General features: G+C 41.6%; 1 protein-coding gene and 1 long non-coding RNA gene across 2 annotated transcripts in view; one reads left to right on the forward strand and one right to left on the reverse strand.

Annotated features, from left to right (window-relative positions):
• Positions 1-22,736, forward strand: part of DOCK2 (dedicator of cytokinesis 2) — a 514,326-nt gene extending 491,590 nt beyond the window's left edge. The window contains exons 47-52 of the mRNA XM_025212572.1: positions 3,591-3,728; positions 7,410-7,537; positions 9,655-9,829; positions 16,761-16,881; positions 18,669-18,814; positions 21,860-22,736. Coding sequence (XP_025068357.1) covers positions 3,591-3,728; positions 7,410-7,537; positions 9,655-9,829; positions 16,761-16,881; positions 18,669-18,814; positions 21,860-21,934 — 783 coding nt within the window. The 3' untranslated portion in view covers positions 21,935-22,736. The remainder of the gene's footprint in view (positions 1-3,590; positions 3,729-7,409; positions 7,538-9,654; positions 9,830-16,760; positions 16,882-18,668; positions 18,815-21,859) is intronic.
• Positions 1-26,719, reverse strand: part of LOC112551460 — a 195,692-nt gene that overhangs the window by 45,323 nt on the left and 123,650 nt on the right. The gene's annotated exons all lie outside the window — the stretch shown is intronic.

Genomic DNA, 26,719 nt, shown 5'->3' on the forward strand with positions numbered 1-26,719 from the left:
TAAGTAGAAATTCTATTACAAATATTGTCGTGATACCTTTCATCTCTCTCTATATATTATATACTTCGTGTCACTGATTATGACTCACCACCACCCTGTGAGGCAGTGAAGGTTTATATCTATTTTGTAGGTGGGTAGCAGCAAGACTTTTGTACCAGTTCCAGGCTCCAATCCAGAAATAAAGTTTCCAAATACATTTTTTTAAGTTTCCTCCTAGCACCTTCAATGTTCATTGTTTCCATTGTGGAGCTCGCTGGTAAATGGTTACCAAGTTTCATATTTTTACCACATTTGTTCAGTATTCTCTCCTCTTGATACAGTCTAAGGGCACAGACTCATGCACAAGTTACTGTAAAATACAACATCAAAGGACCAAACAAGTCAGGAATATTGCAATATCTGAATCATTTGCAAGGAGCTGGTCTGTAATAAGTGCACAAGTATATATTCTTACCCCATAGTAAATGAAGGCTAACTTGTGGCAGCTTACTTTACAATGAATTTAATTTACTTTGTGGTGCTTGTTCATGTGCTCATATTCTAAAACACTTCATGGATGTCCAGATTCCACTAAAAAAATTGCAAACTTTGTTCTTCACCTCAGATTGAATACAATGTGCCCTGAAGCACAAGTACTGTAATTCAAACACATTCAGTTACTACTACTACTACTACTACAGAGCGGTACCAGATCCATAATAGATGTGTTTTAGTAATATACTTTTAAGAATCACACTATGAATGAACTTCCCTAAAATGTGGTGAGGGCAAAGAGAGTTACATGTATATACTATTCATAGTGTTCACAGCGTCAACACACAATAAAGGAAAATGGAAATCTAAGTGGACTATACAAAACCTACATTACTTGGAACTGATTAAAAGGTTTTGGAAATGCAGCAGAAAGGTTACTTGCAGAAATAAAGTTAGGAGTATATTGAATAAATCTCAAATTTTAAGGACTCAGGAGCAAGGTGCCCTCAAGGGTGAAGAGAAAAGGGCTCAGGGTTCACTGCATAGCCATGTCTGTTTATTATTATTTATACAACACCTGAACCTATGTTAGGTAGAATAGAGACATGAGCTCTATCCTGGAGATGAAGCTCATGCAGGAGTGTAACAAAGCCAGGAGAAAATAGAAACAAGAAGAACTGAAAAAGAAGGGTTTGTTTCACTGTGAGACTCTCATTTGTGCTTGTAAATAAACTCATCATTTCTTGTAACCCAGCAGTAGAGAGACTTCAATGAAGAAAGGATTATCACTTGCCAGGACAGACAGGACCATTGCTAACCTAGTTTTTAAACTTCACAGAGGGAATGGATGCTGGGATAGGTGGCTAATGACCTGGAGAGAGAACACATTTATGGAGGTGTACACCAGTATAAGTGTCACTAGTTTTTACCTCACCTGAAGTGGCAGGGCAGGATGGCACTGTAAAGACTAACTCATTCAGACAGGCATAAGGTGTCGTAGTTGACATCATCTGACAAAGCAGGCTGCCGCAGTTAAAAACTTGCCTGTCTGAACGAGTTGGTCTTTAAGATACCACCCTGCTTTGCTTTCTAACTGACTTTAGACTCAGTTCCCAGTCACATGTTAAATTTAAAGTGTGATACTGAATTTACTGCATTATTGTACCTTAAAAAGTGTGTGCATGTGTGACCAGTTACTACTTAAGTTACAATTAATCTGTTAACCACATCTTAAATATAACATGCGTTGGGACCCTAACACTGCTACTTGAGAGAGAGGCAGTTATTAAAGTGCTGTAATAGCTGCTTATTCCATCCAGCTACCCTGGGATATCTGCATTGCTGGTCACTGAAGATTCCAGCACAGTTTACATTGGACTGCAAAACTGGTACAAGTTATACCAATGTAAATGCCTTGTCTGTCCAGGCTTTGAAACACCTACTGCTGGATTTTGAAGAGAAATGAGGACTCTGAAGCTGAAGTTGGGCAGTCCTTTGGATTCCCCCCTCCCCCCCCCCCCCCACACACACCCATATTCAGTGATTAAAAAATGGCATTTTTCATTCAGCGATTAAAAAAATGGCAAGTACCTTTATTAGCAGATGATGGGTGCATCTACACATGCGCTTTACTGCAAAGTTGACTAATTAGCTCTGCAGCAAAGCATCTCTGTCTATGTGTGCACCCATATTAGGGTGCAGTAAATTAATGAACTCCATCATAGGATAGTGCTGTCCGGGAAACTGCAGTCAACTCCAAAATGAACATGAGTCACCAGTGTGATGAGGCAATAAGTAAAGCTAACCACACCCTTTCTTGCATAAGCAGGTGCATCACAAACAGGTCTAGGGAGGTGATACTTCCCCTCTATGCGGCATTGGTCAGGCTGCAGCTGGAGTCCTGCATCCAGTTTTGGGTACCGCACTTCAGGGATGTGGATGCCCTGGAGAGGGTTCAGAGGAGGGCTATTCATCTGGTTAGAGGCCTACAGAAAAAACCCTATGTGGACCTATTGGGAGACCTGAACCCCTTCAGCCCCTGCAAGAGAAGGCTGAGAGATGCTCTCGTGGCCACCTACAAACTCATTAGGGGGGCCCAGCAAGAAATAGGGGATGTAATGTTTACCAGGGTGCCTGTCAGGGTAACTAGAAATAATGGCCACAAACTGGAAGAGAGCAAATTCAGATTGGACACCAGGAAAAAATTCTTTACAGTGAGGGTTGCCAAAATATGGAATAAGCTTCCAAGGGCGGTGGTGCTGTCCCCTTACTTGGAGGTATTTAAAAGGAGATTGGACAGACACCTGGCTGGGGTCATCTGACCCCAGCACTCATTCCTGCCCAGGGCAGGGGGTTGGACTTGATGATCTAATAGGTCCCTTCTCGACCCTAACATCTATGAAACAATGAAACTATCCTATGGCGGAAGAATTTAGGCTCCTGCAGCACACGTGTAGATGGTGCCTGGGGCTGGATAGGACACAAAGAAGCTACAGTATGGGTGCTGCCTGCTGGCTAGCCCTGCACTGTAACATCATTGTGCCCCAGTCGACCCCAACGCTACCCAATGCTGCCACCCAGAACCTGGGGCTACTCTGCCATGACTCAAATTGCTGTGATCCCAGGTACACAAGTAAACACTGCACCCAGGAGCAGCTGACTCTAGTGCAAACTGTGCTGGCATTTATTGCGTTGGAGTAATTACACGTGTAGATACACCCAGTTAGTATCTTGGATGACCTTGCATGGCTTGTCAAAAGGGGGTTTGGTTTTGTGATTCATCTTGCACCGCTGTTCTTTGAGAAGAACTACAAGTTTTACCGGAGACTTCCACATAGGCTTTTCAATTGCATAACATAATGGAACAAACATTAAAATATATAAATAGGGGTGTGAAACAGTGACCCTGAGGTAGTACTCTAATCCAGCCAACTCCAACACTTTACCCAGGAAGCCTGCTTTTCAGAGCTCTACCAGTTTCTAGGGAGTAATGAAACCAGCTGACAAATATATTACAAGTAGCAGTAAAGATTTTGTAGTTGACTTGGCAGATTCTGTGCATAGAAGGAGAGGGGTTGTCACACCAGTGTAACATTCTCACTTCTTATTTTTTCAAGCTACCTTTCCTTGGGGCAGGAATTAAGATTCATGAAAGAAGGGTTTCTGAAAACCTTCGTCCTTTCCATGAGCGTATGGAGGAGTGTTTCAAGCACTTAAAGGTTAAAGTAGAAAAACAGTATGGAGTCAGAGAATTGGTAAGGTTCTTCTTTTATGTCCCTCCTCACTCCTACACTTTCCGTTTATTTAGAACATTGCCTGTACTTTTCATATAAGCAAAGCACCTCCTGCACTTGTGTTACTTAAGGACTGTCCTATGATCTGAAGTTACTGTGACCTGAATTTTAAACAGCCAAGTACCTCTCTGAATTTTAGTCAGAGGAGTTAATTAATTCCCTGATGCATTAAACATCCCTCATTCTGAGATTTGTAATCTCTCCCCATCCCTATTAAAACTGCATTCCTTTTTGACACTAGAAAGAAATAGAAACAAATACTCTGAAAAAATGTTATGACATACTTTTCCCCCCCTCTCTGTAATTTTTAGTGGTTCAGAGCTTTGATCTACACTTAGTGCCCATAGCTCCCTGCACTTAGCTAATTCTAAACCTGTTTTAAAGCAAACACTGATTGTGTGTGATATTATCATAAATAATAGCTGTGACCTAAACTAGTAAGAAGTGGGAAGTTAAAGGATAAATCTAATCACAATGTCTTCCAGTCACCTCTCAAATAAAACCACTTAAATGTCTGAATATTGTTTTAACAGTTTGTTGGTTTCAGAAATTAGATACTCGTTGTTTGGGAAATTATGTAGTACTGCATTCAAATTTGATTAGAGAAAAAATTAAAGTGGACAATTTCTTACCTATGCTTTTGGTGCTATTCTGTGCTGGGACCCCAAACTATGCAATTCCAGGCATTTATCTGAGTATTTTTCTATAACCTGCTCTCTGCAATGTTATTGTATGCTGCCCCCCTCACCACCTGTTTGTATTAACTTTTGTAAAACTAAACAGCAATCTATGTATGATTTTATATATGGCACAAGAGAGTATATTATTTCTCTCCTTTACTACATGCTCTCTTTTTCTAAGCCTCCCATTTTCAACTGGGTCCACAGTATTGCCTGAAACATAAACCCTGACAGTTTATCTATCTAATTTAATCTCTTGAGATTTATGGTCAGTGTCCAAGCTGGTCTAATGTAACTCTTTAGATGCAAATATCTCTCATACTCACTCTGAGGTTCAGTATTCAACATAGCAGTGGGGTATGCTGTTAGAAATGTAATTACATTCAAAGATACATGATTCAACAGGGTGAATTATTTTATCGCTATTCAAGAAATTCCTCATAAATGAATATACTTGCTAGATAGTAGTATTTAAGACATTTTATCATACTCAAGAGAAGCCAGTTAGTTTGAAATACAGCACCATTTCCTTTTTATCATCCTTCATTCTGTTTCTGGCTGCTGGTGTGAGCTCTTTCATTTAAAGGGTAGTTGCACCTATTGTGTCTTATCACTATATTCTAGGAGCTCATGGAATGAGAAGTAATTATCAGTGAACATAAACTGTAAAAAGTATTTTCAAAATAAACTTTGGAACTATACATGGTTTTTCTGAGCCTTGACAGCCTTAGTGAAAAGTGACAGCATCAGAAACTAGCAGCATGGGAGTTCAGCATATGAGATTCTATACCAGTTTCCATACAGATTCCAAATGATCTGAACCATCAAAATAAGAACTTTATTATGTAACTATTAAACATTGTGAGTCTTGGATTTTTAAAAAACTATTCTTGCATTTATTAAGGAAAAATTAAAACAAAACGGAAAGTAGTTCACAAAGTCTGTGTTCAGAAATGCTTTGAGACCTGTAATATTTCATACAATTATGATGAACTAAATGTGGAAAGTTCACACTTAAAAATTCTCTTCAGGGAATATATCAATTGAGAAAAAGGAGGACAAGTCTAAATGCACAGTTCAATTGCAATCGCCAAATTCACTTCCCAAAAATGGAAATGAGTGCAGATATTGAGATATGTGCTGGAAACTGGCCAAGAAGTTTGAACCTCAATGCTGCATGCCAGCATGAGAAAACACAGCATAAGAATAAGAAAGGCAGGGGTTACAGTCACTGATATAGACATGGGCTAGGGACAGACATTCACAGATTCACAGAAGTTTAGGACTGGAAGGAACCTCGTGATATCATCAGGTCCAGCCCCCCTGCTCTGGGCAGGAAAGACTGCTGGCAAAAAGCCTAAACCTGAATTTGAATCAATCTTTTCAGGTTAGTCTAACCTGGCTAGGCTGAATCACTTTGCAAGTGCATAAACATTCCCTCTGGACTGAGAAAATGCAGGTATATGCCTACAGTGGCTCAGGCTAGAAGCTGGGGGTGCTAGAGTAGCCCTCCCATCCCTTACACATTGCAAGGCCCTCTCAGGATGCTCTGATTAGGGAGGGGTTCCCCTCCACCCTCGCTGCTCCTGACCAGCAAGGGAGCCAATAGGGAGTTGATAACACAATGTTTAGTACCTCATCAAGAAAACAAAAGCCTCTCTCATTAGTTCAAGGTCTTCTTAAACAACTTTTTCCAAGGAAGGAATGGAAGGACATTATCAGATGAGCTGTTGATTAGCGCCAAAAAGTCCTAAGCGGACACTGTTCTGTCTGCCTTACACAGACACACCTCAGCATTAACTAGCAGGCCACATGCTGGCTATGGTCCATACTCTGTTGGGGGAGGGGGGCAGGGAAGGGGCAGGGAGAAGCCAGGCAGACACTGCTGTGCCTGCAATCTTTGCCGGAGCTCCAGCCAGGGAGTAGAGAGGTGGGGTCATCCCTGCTCTGGAGCAGACAGCTCAGCCCAGGGCTGCAAAGCATTTGGGATGATGGGGGACTCTGGTTTAAGTTAAACCAGGAAGGAGTCTGAGACAGACAGTGCATAAACCAGTTTGACCCAAATCATTTAAGTCTCAAACCAGTAATATTGGAAACCAGTTTCAGCCATTTTCAAACTGGTTTATGAGCACTGAACATCTGTTCTGTTACAGGTTTAAACCAGTTTCTGATCACTGAAACCGGTTTCTGTGTAATGTCTGTCCCTAGCCATGGTCTCCTGTTTCCATCTATTACTGGTGGAAAGAAGAAATAAGACACATGAATAACCAGCTCAGTTTCCTGCTACAATGACCACTATTGGCTAATGAATGAGGGTTGCAGTCAATCTCCCTTCTTCCCTGAGTATACTGAAGACCTGCCAGTATATGATTAGAAGGAATAGGAATAGATAGAATAGCCAGTATGACCAGAGTGAGCAGTCTGACCTGATCAACCTATCTTTTGCCACCTTTTTTGCCCGCTGTTTGAAGCAGTCAGCACAGCGACATCCAGGGAGAGGAAGAGGAGGTTGACTATAAAAAGGAGGCGGCATCAAGACTTAGGACTAGACAGGTAGCAAGGATGCTAGTTTGTAGCATATATTGGCCAGAGCTATTTTATAAAGCAAGTATGCTTTTCCCCCCCTGCCATGCCTGTTTCCTTCCAGTATCTTTTTGTTCCTTGCATGTGTTGTGTATCCTTGCCTTTCTCAGCATAGAACAAACTGTGCAAGGATGTTAACTACATATTTTCCCAAAATGCAATGTTATTCTCCCACTTAGTTTGAAAATCCAGTGGCTAGGTTCATATCCAGAAACAAAATCAGAGTACTAGAATTCTGCATCTTGGTTAATCAACAATTTCCAGCAAATCCATTCTTAGAACATATAGTTCTATCATCCTCAGAAACTAGCTAAGAGTCATTCAGTGTAGTACATGCAAACTTTGTTAATAGTATAGTTTTCTCTTTTCTGTCTTGTAGCCAGATTTTGATGACAAGAGAGTAGGACGGCCAAGATCCATGCTGAGATCCTATCGTCAGATGTCTGTTATTTCACTAGCTTCTATGAATTCAGACTGCAGCACTCCAAACAAAATTGTCTCAGAAAGGTTGGTCATTAATATCTCAATAAGTTCTTTCACTGCCACATCCTATGTTCATCCAGTTTTGTATAACCAAACATAAGACCACAGCAAAACAGTAAGAGAGCTAAAACAATAGTGAGTGCTTTGGACAATGCCAACATCATCTTTTCATTAAAGCCAGAGCTGTTTCAGACACTGAGATATAATATTTTATGTAATATTCAATTTCTAATTATGGAAAGACAAAATGCACTCAACATTCATTTTAGGTGGGAGAGGAGAATGACTGTTCTGTTTTAAAATAACTTATTTGGCTTTCAGATATTATTTTACAAATATTACAAATACTTTTAAAAAATAACATTTGTAAGATCAAGAAAATGCGACATATTTTTGTTGTATATTTTTAGCTTACCTGTTATGCAACCCAATTGTTTTTTGTATAGCTTGTAAATATATGGAAAGGAGCAAGAAATGATTAGAACAGCTTCTACCCATTATACTCCATGAAATGTAGATCTTTGCTTTATATTTTCTCTCTCAAGCTTTGGGGAGATTGCGTATGCTGGCACATTTAAAATCAGAGTTTTTTCCATATACAAACTATCTGCCAGGTTTGGACCCCTGTGTCTAACCACCAACCCTAGGATGCACAGATATAAGATAGGTGTGTTATTTCTAAACACATAAGGCAATTATAAAATATATTTTAACGAAGATTATGTTAGCTTTTAAAAACAAAGAACCAGACTACAATTAGGAAATATGGTCCCAATTTGGAAATTAATTTGCTTAAAATATAAGTTTAGTTCTTGCATCTTCAGCATTGATAATTTAATATACTTATAATGTTTTTTTAATGCTAGCAAGTCACTACCATGTGTGAGGTGGCCAGATCAGCAGTACTGTTATTTGCTTTCTTGCATGTGCTGATTCTAGTGTCCCATACTAAGTCTGAACAAGGTTCATCTTGTTCCAAAGTTCAACAGGTTAATTATATCTGAGGAGACAAGTTAAGGATACTCATTTCATGTGCTATTTCTGTTGATAAGAAGTGAACCATGTTTCAGCTGTAAACTTGTTTTGGAAATGGTTGCAATTTGTGCAACTGTTTTCCTTCCCAAAGATTATTGGCTAATCTATTTAGCTAATTGCCAAGTTGGTGCATGATTTGCAAAGTAATGAAAAAAAAATCCTAAATTTATAAAGGGATTCACTTAGGGTGAAAGTTAACATTATGCTTAGAGCATAATAAACTGGTGTTAAAGTTAGAATGAACTGTGAGCAGTCACACATCAAGGGTTAATACAGTTTCTTGCCTGTTCTGACCTGGAACTAGAGGGTTGGTGTGTAGAGACATGGCTAGGAGCTAGAAACCCGGGCTCTATCCCCAGTCTGGGTAAGTGTGGGAGAAGTACAGGTTGGAGCCACTAGGGCTCCTACTGTTGGGAGCTCCCCCATTAGGGCTGAGGTGTTGGGGGCCTACAGATTGCTCATTTCATCTCTGTGGAGCACACTGAAGTTACCCTAAAATGAGCTAGGTGGCATAGCCCAGCGTTAACTTTCACCTGAAGTGGTGTAACTGTGAGATTCTCAGAGAGTGCTTAGCACGAGTTAATGAAATTTAATGTGCAGATGTGCATGCTTTAAGTGCCCTAAGTATGGTCTAAGTGTAATGTGTAATTTCATGCTATTATATCACAAGGCATGAAAGGAATTGTATTACTCCTGTCCTAATGTGCTCAACCAGCAAAATAGCCTAGTTTGCTTTCAGCATCCATATCAAAACTGTGGCTTCATAATAACTCTGGCTATATATAAATTAGGTAGCTTGGAGCTAATCTGCAGTGGTGGCTACAAAACAGATGAGACTTGCATTTCAGATTAATATTTAACAAACTCTATAACACTGTAAGCTAGCTTAACGTGTCCTATGAGGCTCCTATTAGATAGTTGTCAACCAGAGCACATAGTACTGTGCACATATCTATCATTTTGTATTGGCCTGCAAGGCTGTACAGAAAAATCAGCGCTATGAATGATCACAACTATATTTCTATTTCATAAGAAATTATGTCATAATACCACTGTTTTTTTATAATATAATTTAGCATGTTTTTTCTGTTTTATATTTGCTACAGTTTTGAACTGGAAGTAGCACCACAAAAGCCAACCAAATCAGAAGAGAATGTACTGCAGACAACCACTCAGCCTGAGGTGAAGATGAGAAGGTCCAAGAAGAGAACAAAAAGAAGCAGTGTGGTATTTGCAGATGAAAAACCAGCACCTGATCTTTGCCTTTCTGATATGAAATGTGTATGTTACCAACCTAGAACACTTTTATACACTCTCCAAATAGAGGATTTTCTTTCATTTAAAATCTGTTCTGAAATACTCTTTGCTCTATCACAAAAAGCAACCTGCAGAGACTGAGGGCTAGATCTTTAGCTGGTATAAATCAATGCATCTCTGTTGGCTTCCCAGCTGGGAAATCTGGCCCATAAGCTCCAGACTCCTGGTGCCTAGTCAGCTATAAATGAACTACTTGGTTGGGAGGGATAAACTAGGTTTCCTGGGGAGAAGCAATTGGCTCTGCTGCCATTTTATGGTATCCCCTTCCAGTCAGGGTTATTTCAAAAGTGATGAGTCCTGTACATTCTGTACCTTGTTACAGGACATGCAGCTGTTAGGAAATTGCAAGTTTGCAAACTGTGTTCTTTAAATGGTGCCAAGCCAGAGTGTTTAAGTCGTGGTATCTCTTTAGTGCCATATATCATCTAAATGTCTTTATAACACTAATAGATCATTGGAATAACTTCCACTGTGCAATTTTTGCAATTTTATCCTCAGTAGACAAATGCTTGTGAGTGAAAAAGGAGGAGTCATTAAAACAAAATCTATGAGAGGTTTACTATTGATAGAGAAGGCTTTCTAAATATCAAGCCTGTAACACAGCTGAATTAGAAAGGTGAAATATGTCATTTGATCAAAATCTTTCAGATGCATTGTTAAAGGCAAGCTGAATTATTTCCATGTAGGCATAAAGCCAGCATCTATTTAAAAGACCCTGGGACTAATTCATCAGTACTCTAACTGATCTGACTAAGAAAAAGATAAACCAAAGATGGATGTGATCTTTTACATGTGAACATAAAACAGGATTTTCTTCTGGAATTATGTCTTTTATAAGACCAACTGTATGGTTGGGATAAAGTTCGTTACACATTGACATGCAAGGCTGAAAGGCATTCTTTTTCAGGTCTCTTTGAGTGATCTCAAGAAGAAAACCTTGCATTTGAAAACTTGTCTGACTTCGCCCCCAACCCCGAGAAAAAAAAAAATCTTTGCTTCTTGCATAATTTCTTGACCATCAACACTACAACATCACTCTAATACTACCATAACATAAAACAGCAAAGTTCCAAATTAAATAGCTTTTTGGAACTGTTTTTTTTTTCTTTTTTCATTGCTGGAACCTGCATTCAGGGTTCTGTTTTGGCACATCACTGACATAATTTGCACTCTCTGTGCATATGAAAAGGTGAATTACCCATGGATATAAGATATAAAATGGGACCGTTGGCCTTATCTTCATTAGACAGAAATACAGTTGATACAAGTGCAGAAAAAGGTCCCCCGACCACAAGCCACCCCTTGAACCATATTATACTATATTATATACCTGTGGTAGCCCACAGGTCATGTGCAGCCCAGGGGCCTTAAATTGTGGCCCCTGGGCTCCCTCCTGGCTCCCCCTGTCACTCTGATTGTACCAGCAGGTGGCACCCACTTTGACTTCCCCTTCCTGCCCCCACCCCAGGCCAGTGTAGCCTGCTGCCCAGAGCACCTGAGCAGTGTGGTACAATAGGGGAGCCCACAGCTAGGGAGGTGAGGGTGAGGCACATGGTGCAGCATTGGGAAAAGCAGGGCATGGGCAGGCAGGCCATGCAGAGTATGGCGCTGGTCCTATGTCATCCACTCATGCAACCTGCAAGTAATCTGGCCCATGGCTACTTTGAAGTTGGACAGCCCTGAGATAATATATGGCTGGTGGGTGAAGATATGTAAATCAGCATTTGGCTCCATCCTTAAAAGGAAGGAGGGAAAAGCGTTAGTTTACAACACTGCTTAAATCTTTTTCAACACCATTTCAGGTATCACAGTTTACTAAAAACCTTTTTTCAGCAATGGTTTGGTTTCCTATTGTACACTATGCTTTGCAGGCAGCACAAAGCCCAACATGGTTGGTATTGCTCATTTGCTCTGACTAAAAATAATCCAAATTCCCCCTACTATGAAGTATCTCTATGTGGCCACTCATTCGAATGCAAATCCTTCTTACAAAGAATAAAAAGCTGTGAACATGGACCAAGAGACTTAGTTAGCCATGCTAGTCTGAAGTCAAGTAGAAAGCAGGGTAGATTTACACCTTATAGATAAACAAAGAAGATACAGTGGATTCTGCTTTATAGAATCATTGGTTAATAGAATCAGATACTTATTTGAATCAATATGGGAAAACCAAAACCATTTGAATATTATTACACATAAAAATCACTCATATTAGAATCACAATTTTTGGCTTTTGGAATCATTTTACCGGAGAAGGCCAGGGATTTTGCAGCAAGCCCTCTGCAGGCTGGCAGAGTTCCAGTCTGCAGGGGGCTGGGAGGCAGTGGGAAGAGGGTGGTCAGGCAGGGGGTGCCATGTGCATGTACATGCACATGGCTCCAAGCACCCTGGAGAACAGCTCCCACAGGTGAAAGGGTAGGGTGGGGATGGGAATTGAGCCCCCAAAGGGAGGGAGGAAGTTGATCAGGGCTGGAGCCACAGTAGGGAGTGGGACAGAGCTGTGGGTGGCTCATCCAGGGGGTGGGGGCTGGGGTCCCTGGCCTGACTGTGTGGTTGCTTTGAGAGGCACAACCTCACTGCCCATGCCTGCCCCCACCCCACACCAGGCACAGATCTGTGGGGCACAGGTCCCCCTCTGCCCCTCCAGGACTGCACACTGCACCAGGGAACTGGCCTCCCCCTGCACCCAAGCCCACAGTGGGCAGCAGCAGGTGGGAACCTGGGCTCTGCTCTACTGCAGCAGCTGCTGCCTCCTGCTGGGGGAAGGGGGCTGCGGACCCAAGTCCCTGGCCATAGCCCTGGCAGCTCAGGGATCCTTCCAGCAGTACTGGGGGGCATGGGGCTGTGGTGGGGGGGAGGTGAGGGGCATCAGCAGGGCTGAGGGGGCTGTGGGGGGAAGTGAGAGGCACGAGCAGGGCCAGGGGGCTGTGGGGGAGGAGTACCTGTGTTCTTAAAAAAAACAGGTCTCCTTTTAATGGAATTAGCTGGTTAATAGAATCAAATAACTGTTTCCAAAAGTGATTCCAATAAGAGGAATCCACTGTGTGTGTGTGTATATATATATATATATCACAAGCCTTCATGAGCTGAAGCATCTGATGAAGTGAGCTTTAGCTCAAAAAAGCTTGTGCTATATATATTATCTACTTTAGTTAGTCTATAAAGTGAAAATCTACCCTGCCTTCAACTGGAACAAAATCAGGATAAGTCACCTGTGCAGAAAGATATGATTACAGCTTTTTACAGGGAGAAGAAAAAAAATATTGTACCTAAGCTCAAAATCTCCCCCAAGCCTTGTTGTAGTACTTGGAAATGACATTATAGAATATTCTGGTTTTGGTGCTTGAGTAATAGCAGTCTCATTTGACCTTTTACCTGTACAGTTGGACTCTGTGCAGTACGATACAGTGTCATTCCCTCTCCGCTCTCCAGTACAGGGGACCATTATACAATTAAGGTGCTTAAAACACCCTAGTGTGGAGGCTGCTCTGATGAACTGTAATTACAGCGCAGTGGAGCAGACTTGATTAATCAAGTCTGCTGGAGTATGGTAATTACCATGCTCCAGCCAGCCTCCATGTCTGGTGTATCAGTATCCCCATGCTTCAAAATGGTGACAGGGGTGCTTTATCTAAAACTTGTTTGACGAGCTTTAGATAAAGTTCTCCTGCCACCATTTTGAAGCATGGGGATGCAGATACATAGGATGCTCCAGGTGCTTTAATTAGAGCAGCTCTTGGAGCCACTCTAATAAAAGCACCCCCCACCCTCGCCCTCATCCCAGAGCACATATATAGATGCCCTAACATACCACTCAGAGAAAGTATTGATTCCTGGGACTTCAACTTATTATTTCTGCAGCTCACAGAGCCTCCCTTTGAACCTCTCTTAGACTTTTCTTGCACTACTTCTGAAGACTGTCTTTCTAGTGGTTTTCTCCTCAGTCAGAAGAGTAAATGCATCTCAGGCACTTCTGGCTGAACCTCAACATGAGGTTACCAGGACCTCCCTCAAAGCTCATTGTCACAGAGCACTTAGGTACCCTGCTCCTTTAAAGAGTGGAAACTGCTAGGAAAAGAGCCCTAGCAGTGAGTGGGGAGCCCCCAGCTGCTGGCTACCGGGGCAAGCTGAGTGACCTAGTGGCCCACACCTGCCAGCGGTCAGCTGACCCGACTGGCTCATATATAAACCCCAGAGCTGGGGCCAGGATGGCAGTTCCCTACCAGCAGCCAAGGGGGAAGGAGCTTTCCCAGGGCAACTGAAGGAGAGAGGTCTGACTGCAGGTACAGCCTCTAATACTGCTGAGGGATGGAGCACCCCTGGTGTGGCTTGAATGATGTTATAGCCGGGCAGCTTGAATTTATGTTATAGCCCAGGGGCTTGTGTTTTGTTTGCTGTTTAAGACCGGTGGTTTGGGTGAGGCTATTAGGGGATGGAGGCGGCCTCATAGGGGACCCATGGCAGCATGCTGACCCCGGCGCCAGAGAGGGCGTAGCATTTGGGGGTGCACCGACCCCAGCGCCAGAGAGGGCACAGCACTTTGCAGAGCTGTGGAAAGCCCAGGCGCCAGAGAGGGCGCAGCACTTTGCAGGGCCACAGGGAGCTCAATCGCCAGGGAGGTGCAGTGCGAGACAGGGCCGTGTGGAGCCTGACCACCAGGGAGGCGTAGGGCGAGATGGGAGCCAAATTTATAACAGGGCCCAGATTGAACATCAGTTCCATCTGCAAGGCTTGGGGCATGGTAAAGGGATGGTTGGAGCCATGCGTAGCCCATAAGGCGAGGGTGCTCTGAAACATCCATTGTGACATCTATCCTGGAGCGGGACCCACCGCGGGTCCAGGGACCCACGGGGTCCTGGGGTCCAATCTTGACCATGTCCAAGAGGACTTAGAGGCAGCCTCCCTATCAATCATTCAATCAAAGATGTGGCGGGCGAGAATCAAGGGTGACCATTGGGCCAACTTGGCACGGTAAGGGGGCCTGGGGAAGATCACAGCCATCCTACAGGACCCCATCCCATGACACTCATGCCTCAGGTTGTCTCAGACCTTCATGTAAAGGTCAGTGCACCCACCTGTCTTCTTTTTCAAGCCATGCTTAGCCCTGGAAAAACAGAAACTGCATGTTTTTAATGTATGTCGGACTTTATCCCGTTACGTTAAGAGGTTCAAACAAGCCAGATTGTCACCCTGTCTGTTTCTAGCCATTACCAAGTATTCTAAAGGTCAAAATGATTACTGACGTAGGAAACATAGCTGGCTGGTGTTATCAGCTGCGTTATCAGATGGTTGATGTACTTCTCCCACTGAACCTCAAGGCTCACTCCCTTAGAATGCAAGCAACATCCTCTTCTTCAAGTACGTGCCTGCATCAGAAATCTGTCTTAAATTACCTGGTGACCACTCTCACATGCTTGCCCTGGACTTGACTGATAGGCCAGATGCCAAACTCAGGAAAGCAGTACTACAATCAGTGTTCAGTGAGTGCAACTGAAACTTTCCACTCCCTCCATCAGGTGGATGATACATGCACGAAGAAGAAAGACATTATTATTTATTCTACACTAATTTTGGTTCCTTGGGAGGGTATTGTCCATATGGATCTCATAATCCACTTCATATCCACATTCCAGTATCCTAAGCTACCATGATATTCAAATTGTGAGGAAACTGAGAACGTATTGAGATTCCTGAAAAAAACATTGGTTTATTTTCGTACATAGGTGGCTTAACCTGGCTTTGTCCTTGTTCACAGCTTTGTGTTCATTTTGTAGCACACGCACATTTCTTATGAGATTTTGCAATGTGGAAGAGACAGAGAACTGTCTGCCCCATGCTTCATGCCCTTGCATAAGAACATGAGGAGACACCAGGTGTAGGAGCAGCTCTGTCAGACACTATTTTGTTTTATTTTTTTTTAAAAAGTAGATGCATTCATTTGCAAGAGGCACATATGCACCTAAAATTGGATCTAAGCTGAAAGAAACTCACACAATTCACTGCCAATTCATTGTAGAAGTTGGCATTTTTCCAGCATCTAAGCTGGCAATGCTAATGCTCCAGGGGTGAAAAAAAAACTTCTTCTCAGGGCTTCAATTTATTTTCCAATAGTCAGTCTCAATTTACTGACAGGATTATTCCACATCAGGTAGACTATATACTCTTTAATGTCCATTTTTCTTCCTTCAGTTCGTAGAATATTCAGAATGTGATTAAGTATATTTTTTTTTACTTGAGTTTACATAGAAAATTATACGCTTTCATGTTCTCTTTGGGCCAAATTCTCGTATAAAGCACTACACAGTGGACATGTCTACACATGCAATTAATGTACAGCAATAAACTCCGGCACGTAATGTGCACTGCATTTTAATGTGCACCCAAGACTGCAGTACGTTGAGCCAGGCCAGAGCAGCCTTGGCTGGCAGAGGACCCAGGGGGTCAGCCTGCCAGCCCAGAGCTTCTCTGACCCAGCTCAACATGCTGCAAAGGGACTGGCTGGGGCATGAGGATGTTCCAGTGTAGAGCTAACTAATAGGCAACCACCATACTGAACCACCCTCATGCACCACCCAGCCCCATCAGCATCTACACATGTGTTGCTGAGAAGTAAAAAACTGCCATAGGATAGTACTTGTGTTTACAAGTACTAACCTATGGCGGAGTTAATTAGTTTACTCCATCCTAATAGCACTGCATGTGTAGATGCTGAGATGCTTACTGTGGACATAATTAGGCAACTTCACAGTAAACATCTCATGTTGATGCCCCCAGTGGGGCTAAAAGCAGAATTATTTTCTTCCATATAACAAATAAGTTGCTCATTTTGCCTAGTGTATTGCTATTGGTTATATTTTAGTTCACCATTAATGGTAACTTTGTTTTATATAACTAGCTGTCAAGGAAATACGAGTTCATGAGTGACACCAACCTCTCAGAACATGCAGTAGCACCTCAGAAAACATCTGTTCTCAAGCAAATGAGCTTTGTCAGTCGATCTATGCCAACTATACCAGGTAAATTAACTATGGTAAGACTGCATGCTGCACCAATTGTTTAAGATAGACCCAAAACTAAAAATAAGCTTTTTGTCCTTTGTTCCATGGAGGCTGAATCTAAAGTTCCATCTTTAGGGCTGAAATAGAGTTGGCTGGGATAGCACGTAATGTGTGACGTACCTTGAAATGCATGTTGGAAAAATCTATAGAACAATACCCACTTATTACACTGTTGAAATTGCAAATGAACTTAAAAAGTTCTAATAGAACATTGCTTTGAAAAATTGTCATTGCACCAACCTTCATCTAAATAAAGAAAGTGTCCCCAAAACATTAAATCCCTGCTAATGAAATTCTCCCAGGTTATCTTTGTTTTACTTAAATCATGTTATGGTAGAAAAAGTCATTGTAAGCTATTGCTTTCTTAGGAATTACCCTAAAGCTGAGTCTGCTGTATGTCACCCAGCTAAAACTTTGTGTGCAAAAATCCAAAAAGGCCTGTAGTACAGCCAGCACAAGTTTTTATCTCTGTTCCACATCACAATTAAAAACCAAAAATCCAAAAAATCCAATTTGCATATGTTTCCAGAGAGAAAAGGTCCATTGGTCTTTTCTGCCCTGTAGAACTTTATTTATGGAAGCAAGATCTTCAATGGTCTGTGATCCAAAGGCAGAGTGCAGAAAGGGAAGAAAAGGAAGAGAAAACTTTGCTCAGGAAAACGCACCACAACATTGGGTTACAGCACCAGTGCAGGGAAGTTTAACAAGTAGAGGCAAGATGAGATTTGTTTGTAGATTTAGGGAAACCTCTGTGATTGACATCACAACTCTCCCTTGAGAACAGGGAGAGGAACAGATCAAGTAACAATATAGCTGCTGGAAAGACTGGCCTTGGGATATTGATAGATTTAATACGTTCCCCAAATAAAGCTTTGTTTTTTCCAAAAACTTTTACCATTAAGAGGAGCTTGCCCTCTTTATAGACCAGTATCCTAAAATTATAGCTCTCTTTCTCCTTTCATTTGTATGAGGACAAATCAGGAGTCACATTGGCGTACACAATGGAATTACAGTAATATAAGGCCAGAGTCAGTGAGAGGAGACTCAGGCCTCCTTCCTGTTCGCTACACAGTTGAAATGTAACTAACTCTTAACTAGGCTTGGTAGGATTAAAGTTTTATCAGTAAATGATAAACCTTGATTTCACCTCACACTCACAGACCAATGAAAAAATATTTCCATTGTTAATAATCAAAATGTATAAAAAATGTGCATAAGAAAAATGATGCCTGATGGAGTGTGTAAGTATGGAGGGCGGGGGGCAGTCCTACAGAAGCATGCTGACTGTAGTTTTGATGGCAATTCCCAGAAGCCCAAGGAGACTGGAAACAAAGAAAGAGGGAGTGAAAAAGCGGACAAGGAATCTCTGGGTGAGCAGAGCTAGAACTGATGGCAGCTTTGCTGTTCAGTTGGAGGCAGTCCTACAGTAGTTATATTTGTTGTGGCAGGTGATTGAACTGCACAATCCTGCAAATTTAAATGGATAAAAAATTGAAATAAATTCTTAAAAATAAACATTGATATTATCCTCTGAAATTAAAAAAAAAAAATTATTTCTGCCAAGTGTACTCTTAACCCGTCCAAGGGGATGCAAGTTTTTCCATAGACTGCATTTAAAAAAGGTGGAATTGGATTAGGATATCTCATCTTTCTCTGTGAATTGCAAAAATTATTTATTTTGTGCTGTTTTGCCTTACACTTTTATGTCTCTCTTTTTACAACCCATCATTTGCATCTATTTGAAGGGTTGACTCTCTCAGTTGTGTGTACCCCACCAGCTGATGAAACAATTGGATCACATAGATTGAGCCAGCAAATTCTTCCCGCTACCTTAGAGGGAGACAAGAAAACCTTGAAAAAGAAGAAAAAGAACCAGTTCTTTAAAACAATGGTAAGTGTTGTGTTTCTATCTCTATGGAAAGGAGGAAAAACAACTTGTAAATCCAGTAATTAAATTTGCCCACATTTCGAAGTACAAAGAAGCAAAGCGTTTAAGAAGTCATGGACCCGACTTCCAGAGAAAACTATGCAAAGCTTATCTTCTACTTAAATTTCTAGTGCCAATACATTTTTTTTTTAGCTAAGAAGCAATGAATATTCTCTCCTAGGAACAAAGGGATGTATAATGTACTGCATCTTGCATACCTCCACATACACTAGGTTCAGAGATGTAGTGCTGTATCCATGCCACAAGAGGTCTCATTTGACCAACTGATTTTCTTTTGCCTGATCTGTACAACTTTTTAATAGCAAATATAGGAAATAATTATTTTTTTGTATTTTTAATCTGGCATCTAGCATCACAGTAGTTGCTAATAGTGTATAGTGCAAAATATGCTTATACAGATGCATGGGTCAGTTCTGATGTCAGATACATTTCCAATTGAAGTCAGTATTTGATTCAGCCTGGAGTCAGTATAGCTCACTGAAACAGATGGTGTTCCTCTAATTTAGCAAAATTCCCGTTGTTGTAAATGAAAGTTTTATACAGTTGAAGTGCATAGAACTTGATCCAAAAAAAAGTTTTTCAGGTCAGATGCTAAGATCAGAAGTTCCAAAAATTTCTCTAAAAATGGTACATGCATTGTAGAGGATTCCCTTCGGGTCATGGAAGGCTATATTTGATACACATGCCAGAAGTTGCTGATATTCACAGTGGTGGAACTTACCATGATATCTATAATATTTTACATGCATCACCAGTATTGCTGACATTACAATTTTTTCATAAATTTCATTTCAGCCCTTTTGTACTTTAAAAAGGCATAACTTGCTCTCCTCTAAAAGAGTTAAACAGCATTCTATTCTAAAAAACCTAAATTTAATGGTTCATAGATTCATAGATTCATAGATGTTAGGGTCAGAAGGGACCTCAATAGATCATTGAGTCCGACCCCCTGCATAGGCAGGAAAGAGTGCTGGGTCTAGATGACCCCAGCTAGATGCATATCCAACCTCCTCTTGAAGACCCCCAGGGTAGGGGAGAGCACCACCTCCCTTGGGAGCCCGTTCCAGACCTTGGCCACTCGAACTGTGAAGAAGTTCTTCCTAATGTCTATTCTAAATCTGCTCTCTGCTAGCTTGTGGCCATTATTTCTTGTAACCCCCGGGGGCGCCTTGGTGAATAAAACCTCACCAATTCCCTTCTGTGCCCCCGTGATGAACTTATAGGCAACCACAAGGTCGCCTCTCAACCTTCTCTTGCGGAGGCTGAAAAGGTCCAGGTTCTCTAGTCTCTCCTCGTAGGGCTTGGTCTGCAAGCCCTTAACCATACAAGTGGCCCTTCTCTGGACCCTCTCCAGGTTATCCGCATCTCTCTTGAAGTGCGGTGCCCAGAATTGCACGCAGTACTCCAACTGCGGTCTGACCAGCGCCCGATAGAGGGGAAGTATCACCTCCTTGGATCTATTCGTCATGCATCTGCTGATGCATGATAAAGTGCCATTGGCTTTTCTGATGGCTTCGTCACACTGCCGACTCATGTTCATCTTGAAGTCCACTAGGACTCCAAGATCCCTTTCCACTTCCGTGCCACCCAGCAGGTCATTTCCTAGGCAGTAGGTGTGCTGGACATTTTTCCTCCCTAGCTTTTCTAGCTTTAATCTTTCTAATAGGACTGAGAATAAAATAACTACCTTGCTTACTCAAATACAAAACAAAGTGATTTTCCACATTTAATAAGGAGGAGGGGAAAGCGCCTCATCTTGGATTTGAGTACAATGCAGTGCCTGGAGGGTAAGTGGATGCTGTGGCTCTGGCTTTGGACCTGACCCAGGGTCAGGATCAGAATCACAGCTGCTGCCTGCTCCCTTCCACCCCCACCACCTCTGTTGTTCCCCACATTGTGTCTCCAGCTCCCTGCTGTTGTAGTGGCAGTGGCTCTGTCTGGCCCCAGAGCCTGGGCTAGAGTTGCCACCTCTACCACTGCTACCGAGCCATGTTGGGGCTGCAACAAGTACATGCCTCATGCCCCAGACTGGAGTGGGGCTAGACCTGTAGGGTAAGCATCAGGGAGCAGGCAGGCAGTGGTTGCAGTATGTGGGAGATAGCAGGGGGAGCACATGGTGGGGTGAGAATGGGTACAGACACCAGAGAAGGGCAGGTGATGGGGGGTGCAGGCATTGGGGGACAGGTAGCAGGGGAGAAGGTGCTAAGGGAATGGCAGGCAGCAGGGTGGACAAGTGGTGTGGGGGACTGACAGCAGGGGTCAGGTTGCTTGACTCCCACACTGCCTACTCCCCCCACTCCCTATCTACCTCTCCTTTGCCTACTTACCCACCACCTTCCCCATACTGTCTCCCATCTGACTGCTCCCCTTCTCCTCACTTGTCCTTTGACCACTGCTTTTCCTGCTGTAGTAGTGGGGGGAGGGAAAGGGGAGGTGATAACTCTTCAATAATTAGATTCTCTACATAGAAAATTATAGCAAATCATTACATTTTTCTTGTATAGAATTTAATTATGGGGGGAGGGGTCATTTTAAATTCAGAGTTGTCTTGAATTTGGGTAAATACAGCATGACTTTGGTTTTATTTATTTCAAATGTGCCTCAGAATGACTGAGTTGTATAATCAGTATGTACAATGTAGCCTCTTCTACTAATTAAAATAATTAACATATGAAATGAGAGAGGCATACTTTCCATTTCCACAAGTTCAGCAAGTACTGAATAAAAGCTTAGAGCCTCATCAAGTGATAACTTAAGTAGGTGTGTATCTAACTTCACATCACTGTGATTACGTAAGTGAAGTTATGCTTGTATTTATGGTTTTGTAGAATATGGGAATTAAAGGTATTCTGGGTTTATTATGGGATATTCCTTTTGAAGTAATAAAAATGAGATTAAAAACATAAGCTAATTTCTGTATATATGTACAAATGGAGTCCAGGCACACCCACTTGTGACTATATGATCCTCTGTTTTTCCTTTATACAGCGCATTTCCAAACTGCCTGAGGATGGGAAACACTCTGGAGAGCGTAACTTTGAACCCTTATCCAAAGATCTGTGAATTCCATTGCTTACAAGACAAATCATTTCCCAGCTGCCCTCCTCCAAACCCCACCCCCACACACCAAAAGTATGCGACTATTCTAGTGCAGGTCAATTGTAGAGACATCATTGACATAACTTATGGATGATAGATAATGCATACAAGTAGCATTCATGTCTGTGATTCTGTTATAAGCATTTCAAACTAATATGGATGTATTAGGAGAAACTGAAAGTATATAGTGATTATAAATGGTGTGCTAACAGGGATGTGGGGCAAAAATACAGTGATCCTGTTAATGCAGGAGAAGTAAAAGTCATGGTATGCTTATTTTTTATGTAATTCATTCCAATGAAAAAGGATGTCACTAGGTCATCTGCACTGGTGACTATTCTTTTGACAGTTTAATGGAAGGTTTCAAAAATTCGTCCTACTCCTGTTCCCATTAAAGCACATGGAAATGGTATCACTATTACTTATATCATTGCACTCCAGAAGTATGACTGCAGACCAACATGAGCTTACTTTAAACTACTGACAACAGTGGAGCTATAGCACTGTGGAACTCCGCGTGGGTTAGTCACTTATGTACTTCCAAGAAGGTTTTGAAGCCTTTACTGATCCTCATTTTGCTACTACAGTTTTATATACCCAAGCTAACATGGAAGCAGAATCAGCCCTTTACTGTAACACCATATGCCTGATTTTCTTCTCAAAACAGCAGTAGCTGCTTTGTATTGAAAACCTTTGCCAACATGTATATACAAGAGCTGATACCACATCTGATTGTATGGTATAAGTAAAGCTGTTTTCTCTGCAGTTCAGCAATAAAATTTTAAATGTTTCTTTTATTTGCCTTGAATCTTTTTAAATGGAATGTCATGGTGAAATATGTGTTAATTGTTTTTTACTGACAACAAAAGGAACTTGACACCTCCATATCCCTTGCTTTCCAAATTTAATTGATTTTCTGCTTATGTGACATGTGATAGAGTTTGAACATAGTTCCTTGTTGGCGTGAAACTAAACAGCAGTGCAGGTCAGTATCTTACCTTTTTTCTTAGAGCTGTCTGGTTTTGTTTTTTTTTAAACAAAAATGACATCTCAAGCACAAAATAAATTAGACTCAAAGGTTTCCCAAAAAGAGAAAGGACAACTGCTCTTCCTTAGGTTACCACAGCAAAGTGCATGTAATGGATTATCATAAAAAACATTTTAATGGTAAGAACACTAGGCTTAGGGCAATGAAACAAGCTTCTGAGGGGAGTCAGAGAACTTTCTTCATTGGAGATTTTCAGAGGCTAGGGACAGACATTACACATACACTGGTTTAAGTGATCAGAAACTGGTTTAAACCTGTAACAGAACAGAAGTTCAGTGCACATAAACCAGTTTGAAAATGGCTGAAACCAGTTTGAGATAAACCTGGTTGAATGTAGTATCAGACTCAACTGATTCGGCTTAAACCAGTTTATGCAATGTCTGTTCCAGACCTCTTGCTGGTTTAAGATAAAACAGACTCCCCCAGCATCCCAGCATACTCTTTGGGCTGGGTGGGGCTCTCTGTTCCACAGCAGGAACCATATCCCTAGCCCCATCCCTCTGCTCCCTGGCCAGAGCTCTGGCAAAGACCACAGGAATAGCAGGGTCTGCCTGGCTTCCCCCTACCTCCCCCACTTCTTATCTCCCATAGCATGGACCCTAGCTCCACGGAGCCTAGGCATGTGGTATGCTAGCTAATGCTGAGAGGTGTCTCTGTGTGGGAGTGTCTCCAATTTCACTGGGACAGGCAGACAGAACAGTGACTGCTTAGGGCTTTTTGGAGCTAATCAACAGGTCAGCGGGTAAGCTGTTTAAGAAGAGTTTGAATTAATGGAGAGAGGCTATTGTTTTGTTGATGAGGTGATAAACACTGTTATCAGGTCCCCGCTGGCTTGCTCCCCTTCAGTTTACTGCAGACAGTATAAAGAAGCAGGGAGAGGGAGATTGAAAAGCTCCATTCCATCAATAGATGCATGCACTGCACAACCCCCTTGCCTCAGAGTACTAGCAGAGGCCTGGGGTCTAGCAACACTCACACCCCTTGAGCAGTGAGTGGTGAAAAGCCTGCGATGGTGCAGGCAGACCTCCCTAATCAGAGGTCCAACCGGGGCCTGGCCACGTCTTCCCTCAGCTCAGCAGCCTGTGGAGGGGAAGGGAGGTCTGCTCTAGCGCCCCCCAGGATCTAGCTTGAGCCACTGGCGGCATGTGATTTAATTCCCTCAGTCCAGAAAGAATGTCTGTCCAGTTGTAAACCAGCTCTGACTAACCTGCAAAGATTGAATCAATTCAGGCTCAGGCTTTTTGAATGTCTGTCCCTAGCCAAAAAGACTGGATATGGACACGTTTGCTGGGATGATTTAGAAATATCGGATCTTGTAGTCTCATGCAGGGCATTGGGCTAGATGATCCCTGGAGGTCCCATCTGACTCTGGTTAGATAGACAATTCAAGGCCCTTGTTTGTACTCTATACCTGTATGGGAAGGTCTATGCTGATTAAATAATATGTTCCTAATTATAAGGTTTAAACAGCTGGTACAATTATTATACCTGATTTTGTTCGGATAGGTAAAGTAAAAAAGGTGGACATATCAATGGAAATATTTCTTTAGTTTGTTTTATACTTGTTTATTTTATAAATCCAATTATATTCATCATGAATAATTTACTTATTGAGTATAGCATATTTCTGTTTGCAGGTTGTCACTGAGCAGCACTTTTTTCAAGTGTAAATCATTACTAAAATAAGTAACATTTGCTTTCTGTGAGATTTCTCTAGTACCTACTGTTTGCACTAATATTCCTGCAAGAAGCTTGTTCACTAAAATTACTGCAGCTGCAAAGTCAAATGGGTTCCCAGTTGTGGCTAATTCATCGATTCTCTGCATGAGTATTAGCATTAGGTTTTTGTTGTATTTGCTTTTCTAAACTACTCAACAGTGCTTGTGAGTGAGGAGGAAAAACCAGAACAGGACCTTCCCAGAAAGAACAATTTCAATGACATGAGCAGGGAAGAGGGGGGGGCGTGTGTGTGTGCACGCGCATGTGCCCATGAGAAAGAAAGAGTGAGTGTGTGAGAGAGAGAGAGAGAGCCTGATGATAATGAATAGAAAGGAGTTAAAAAGAAGAATGCATAATTTTACATCATCCTGGGTTCAGGGTTGTTACTGGGTTTTATGTTTGATACCGCTTCCAAAGACATTAAATGATTCCTGATGAGATAAATGCAGTATTATTTTATTGTCATTTCCACAAAGTTGAATACATTTTTAAAAGAAAAGTTCTGGTCTTTATTCAGAGAATATTAAGGAGAAACTATTTTTTCTCTGTAAAAATAGCACTTAATGGGACAATTTTCCTTATTGTACTGTAGTATGTCTGTATTTGTTTTTTAAGGACCTCCTGTGTTGCAGTATCCCGGAAGGACAAACTCTTTCATCAAATAAGAGCTGATTATAAGAGCTCTAAGTAAATCAGTAAGTTGGTAGGCTATAATAAAAGCAATGTGACTTAAAAGGGAAATATCAGAAATGTGCAGAACAGTGGAGGTGAAAGGAGGACACTAGAAACAAATGACCAGGAAGAAATAACATGAATCCAATGGAGATTTAGCCAGTGGTATAAGATTCAGATTCTTGGTTGGTCTAGGATTTACACTAGAACTTAGCCAGCTGGCACAAAAAAGAAGTCTTATTAGATTTTCCAGTACTGTAGATTGCCACTACCTCTGCCAAGCTTCTCTTGGTTGTTGGATTTTCCCAGGGTTTCAAAATTAGTCCAGGTTAAATGAAGTAACACTGATTGGCATTAATTAGGTCAAGTAAATCAGAAGGTAAAGTCATGGTGTAACTGAGCACCATGCTTCAACCACCTATAAGTTTCCAGACACAGTGAATATACGTGACAGTTAGTATGTGAGTAAATGATGTGGCAGGAAGAACAGACAACACCATGAATTAATAAATTGTATGCGAGGCTGTTTGGCAGCAGCTGTTTGAAAATATGAATTAGCACTGATTAGTGTTGTTTTGTCACAGACAAAATAAGTCTCAAGTACATTTTGTTTGAGGAGAATTTACTTGACTTGCAAGAGACAAGAATTCTTGTGGGTGATATCTTTTCTTTTTTTGGACCAAGTGAACTCCATTGTTGGGGTAGAAATAGACAAGTTTTCAGGTATCACAGTATCAGTACCCTTCCTCAGGTCTGGGGGAGAGAAACAGATTCAGGAGAGCTAGCAGAAGATGGGGTGAAAACTTGTGTAAAATTCCATATGTAAATAAAAACAGGATCTAAGAGAAATTAAGGTAGCCAACAAACAAGAGAAATGCAGTAAAAATTCAATAATGGAAGAACAAGATTGTTCAGAAGGAGCATTATTACCTGTTAAGTGCAGAGATTAGTATCAGGTAAGTAACAATGGGTCATGAAATGATTGTCTATGTTACGTCCCTGGTAACTGTGTCCAACAGGCTACTGCATTTTTGTTTTCAGGCTCATCTTTCAAAGACTTTTCAAAGATTTTCTTTAAGTATGAGAACTGGGAGGCCAGACAGGGTGTGATTTTCCTGTGAAAAATGTTCTAGTGTCCTATATCTTTCTTTTCATTAAACATTCATTCTGGTGCATATTTTTTGTCTGGTTTCACCCACGTAGTTTCAATGTATGATCTGTGGATTCTGCCTGATCCATGGATGCTGATGGTTTTGTTGTGGGGAATTGATTGTTGTAGTAGTAGAGATGAGTTGACAAGTCTTGCATTT

Source organism: Alligator sinensis, unplaced genomic scaffold, assembly GCF_000455745.1.
Source record: "Alligator sinensis unplaced genomic scaffold, ASM45574v1 scaffold606_1, whole genome shotgun sequence".
Classification (NCBI taxonomy): Eukaryota; Metazoa; Chordata; order Crocodylia; family Alligatoridae; genus Alligator; species Alligator sinensis.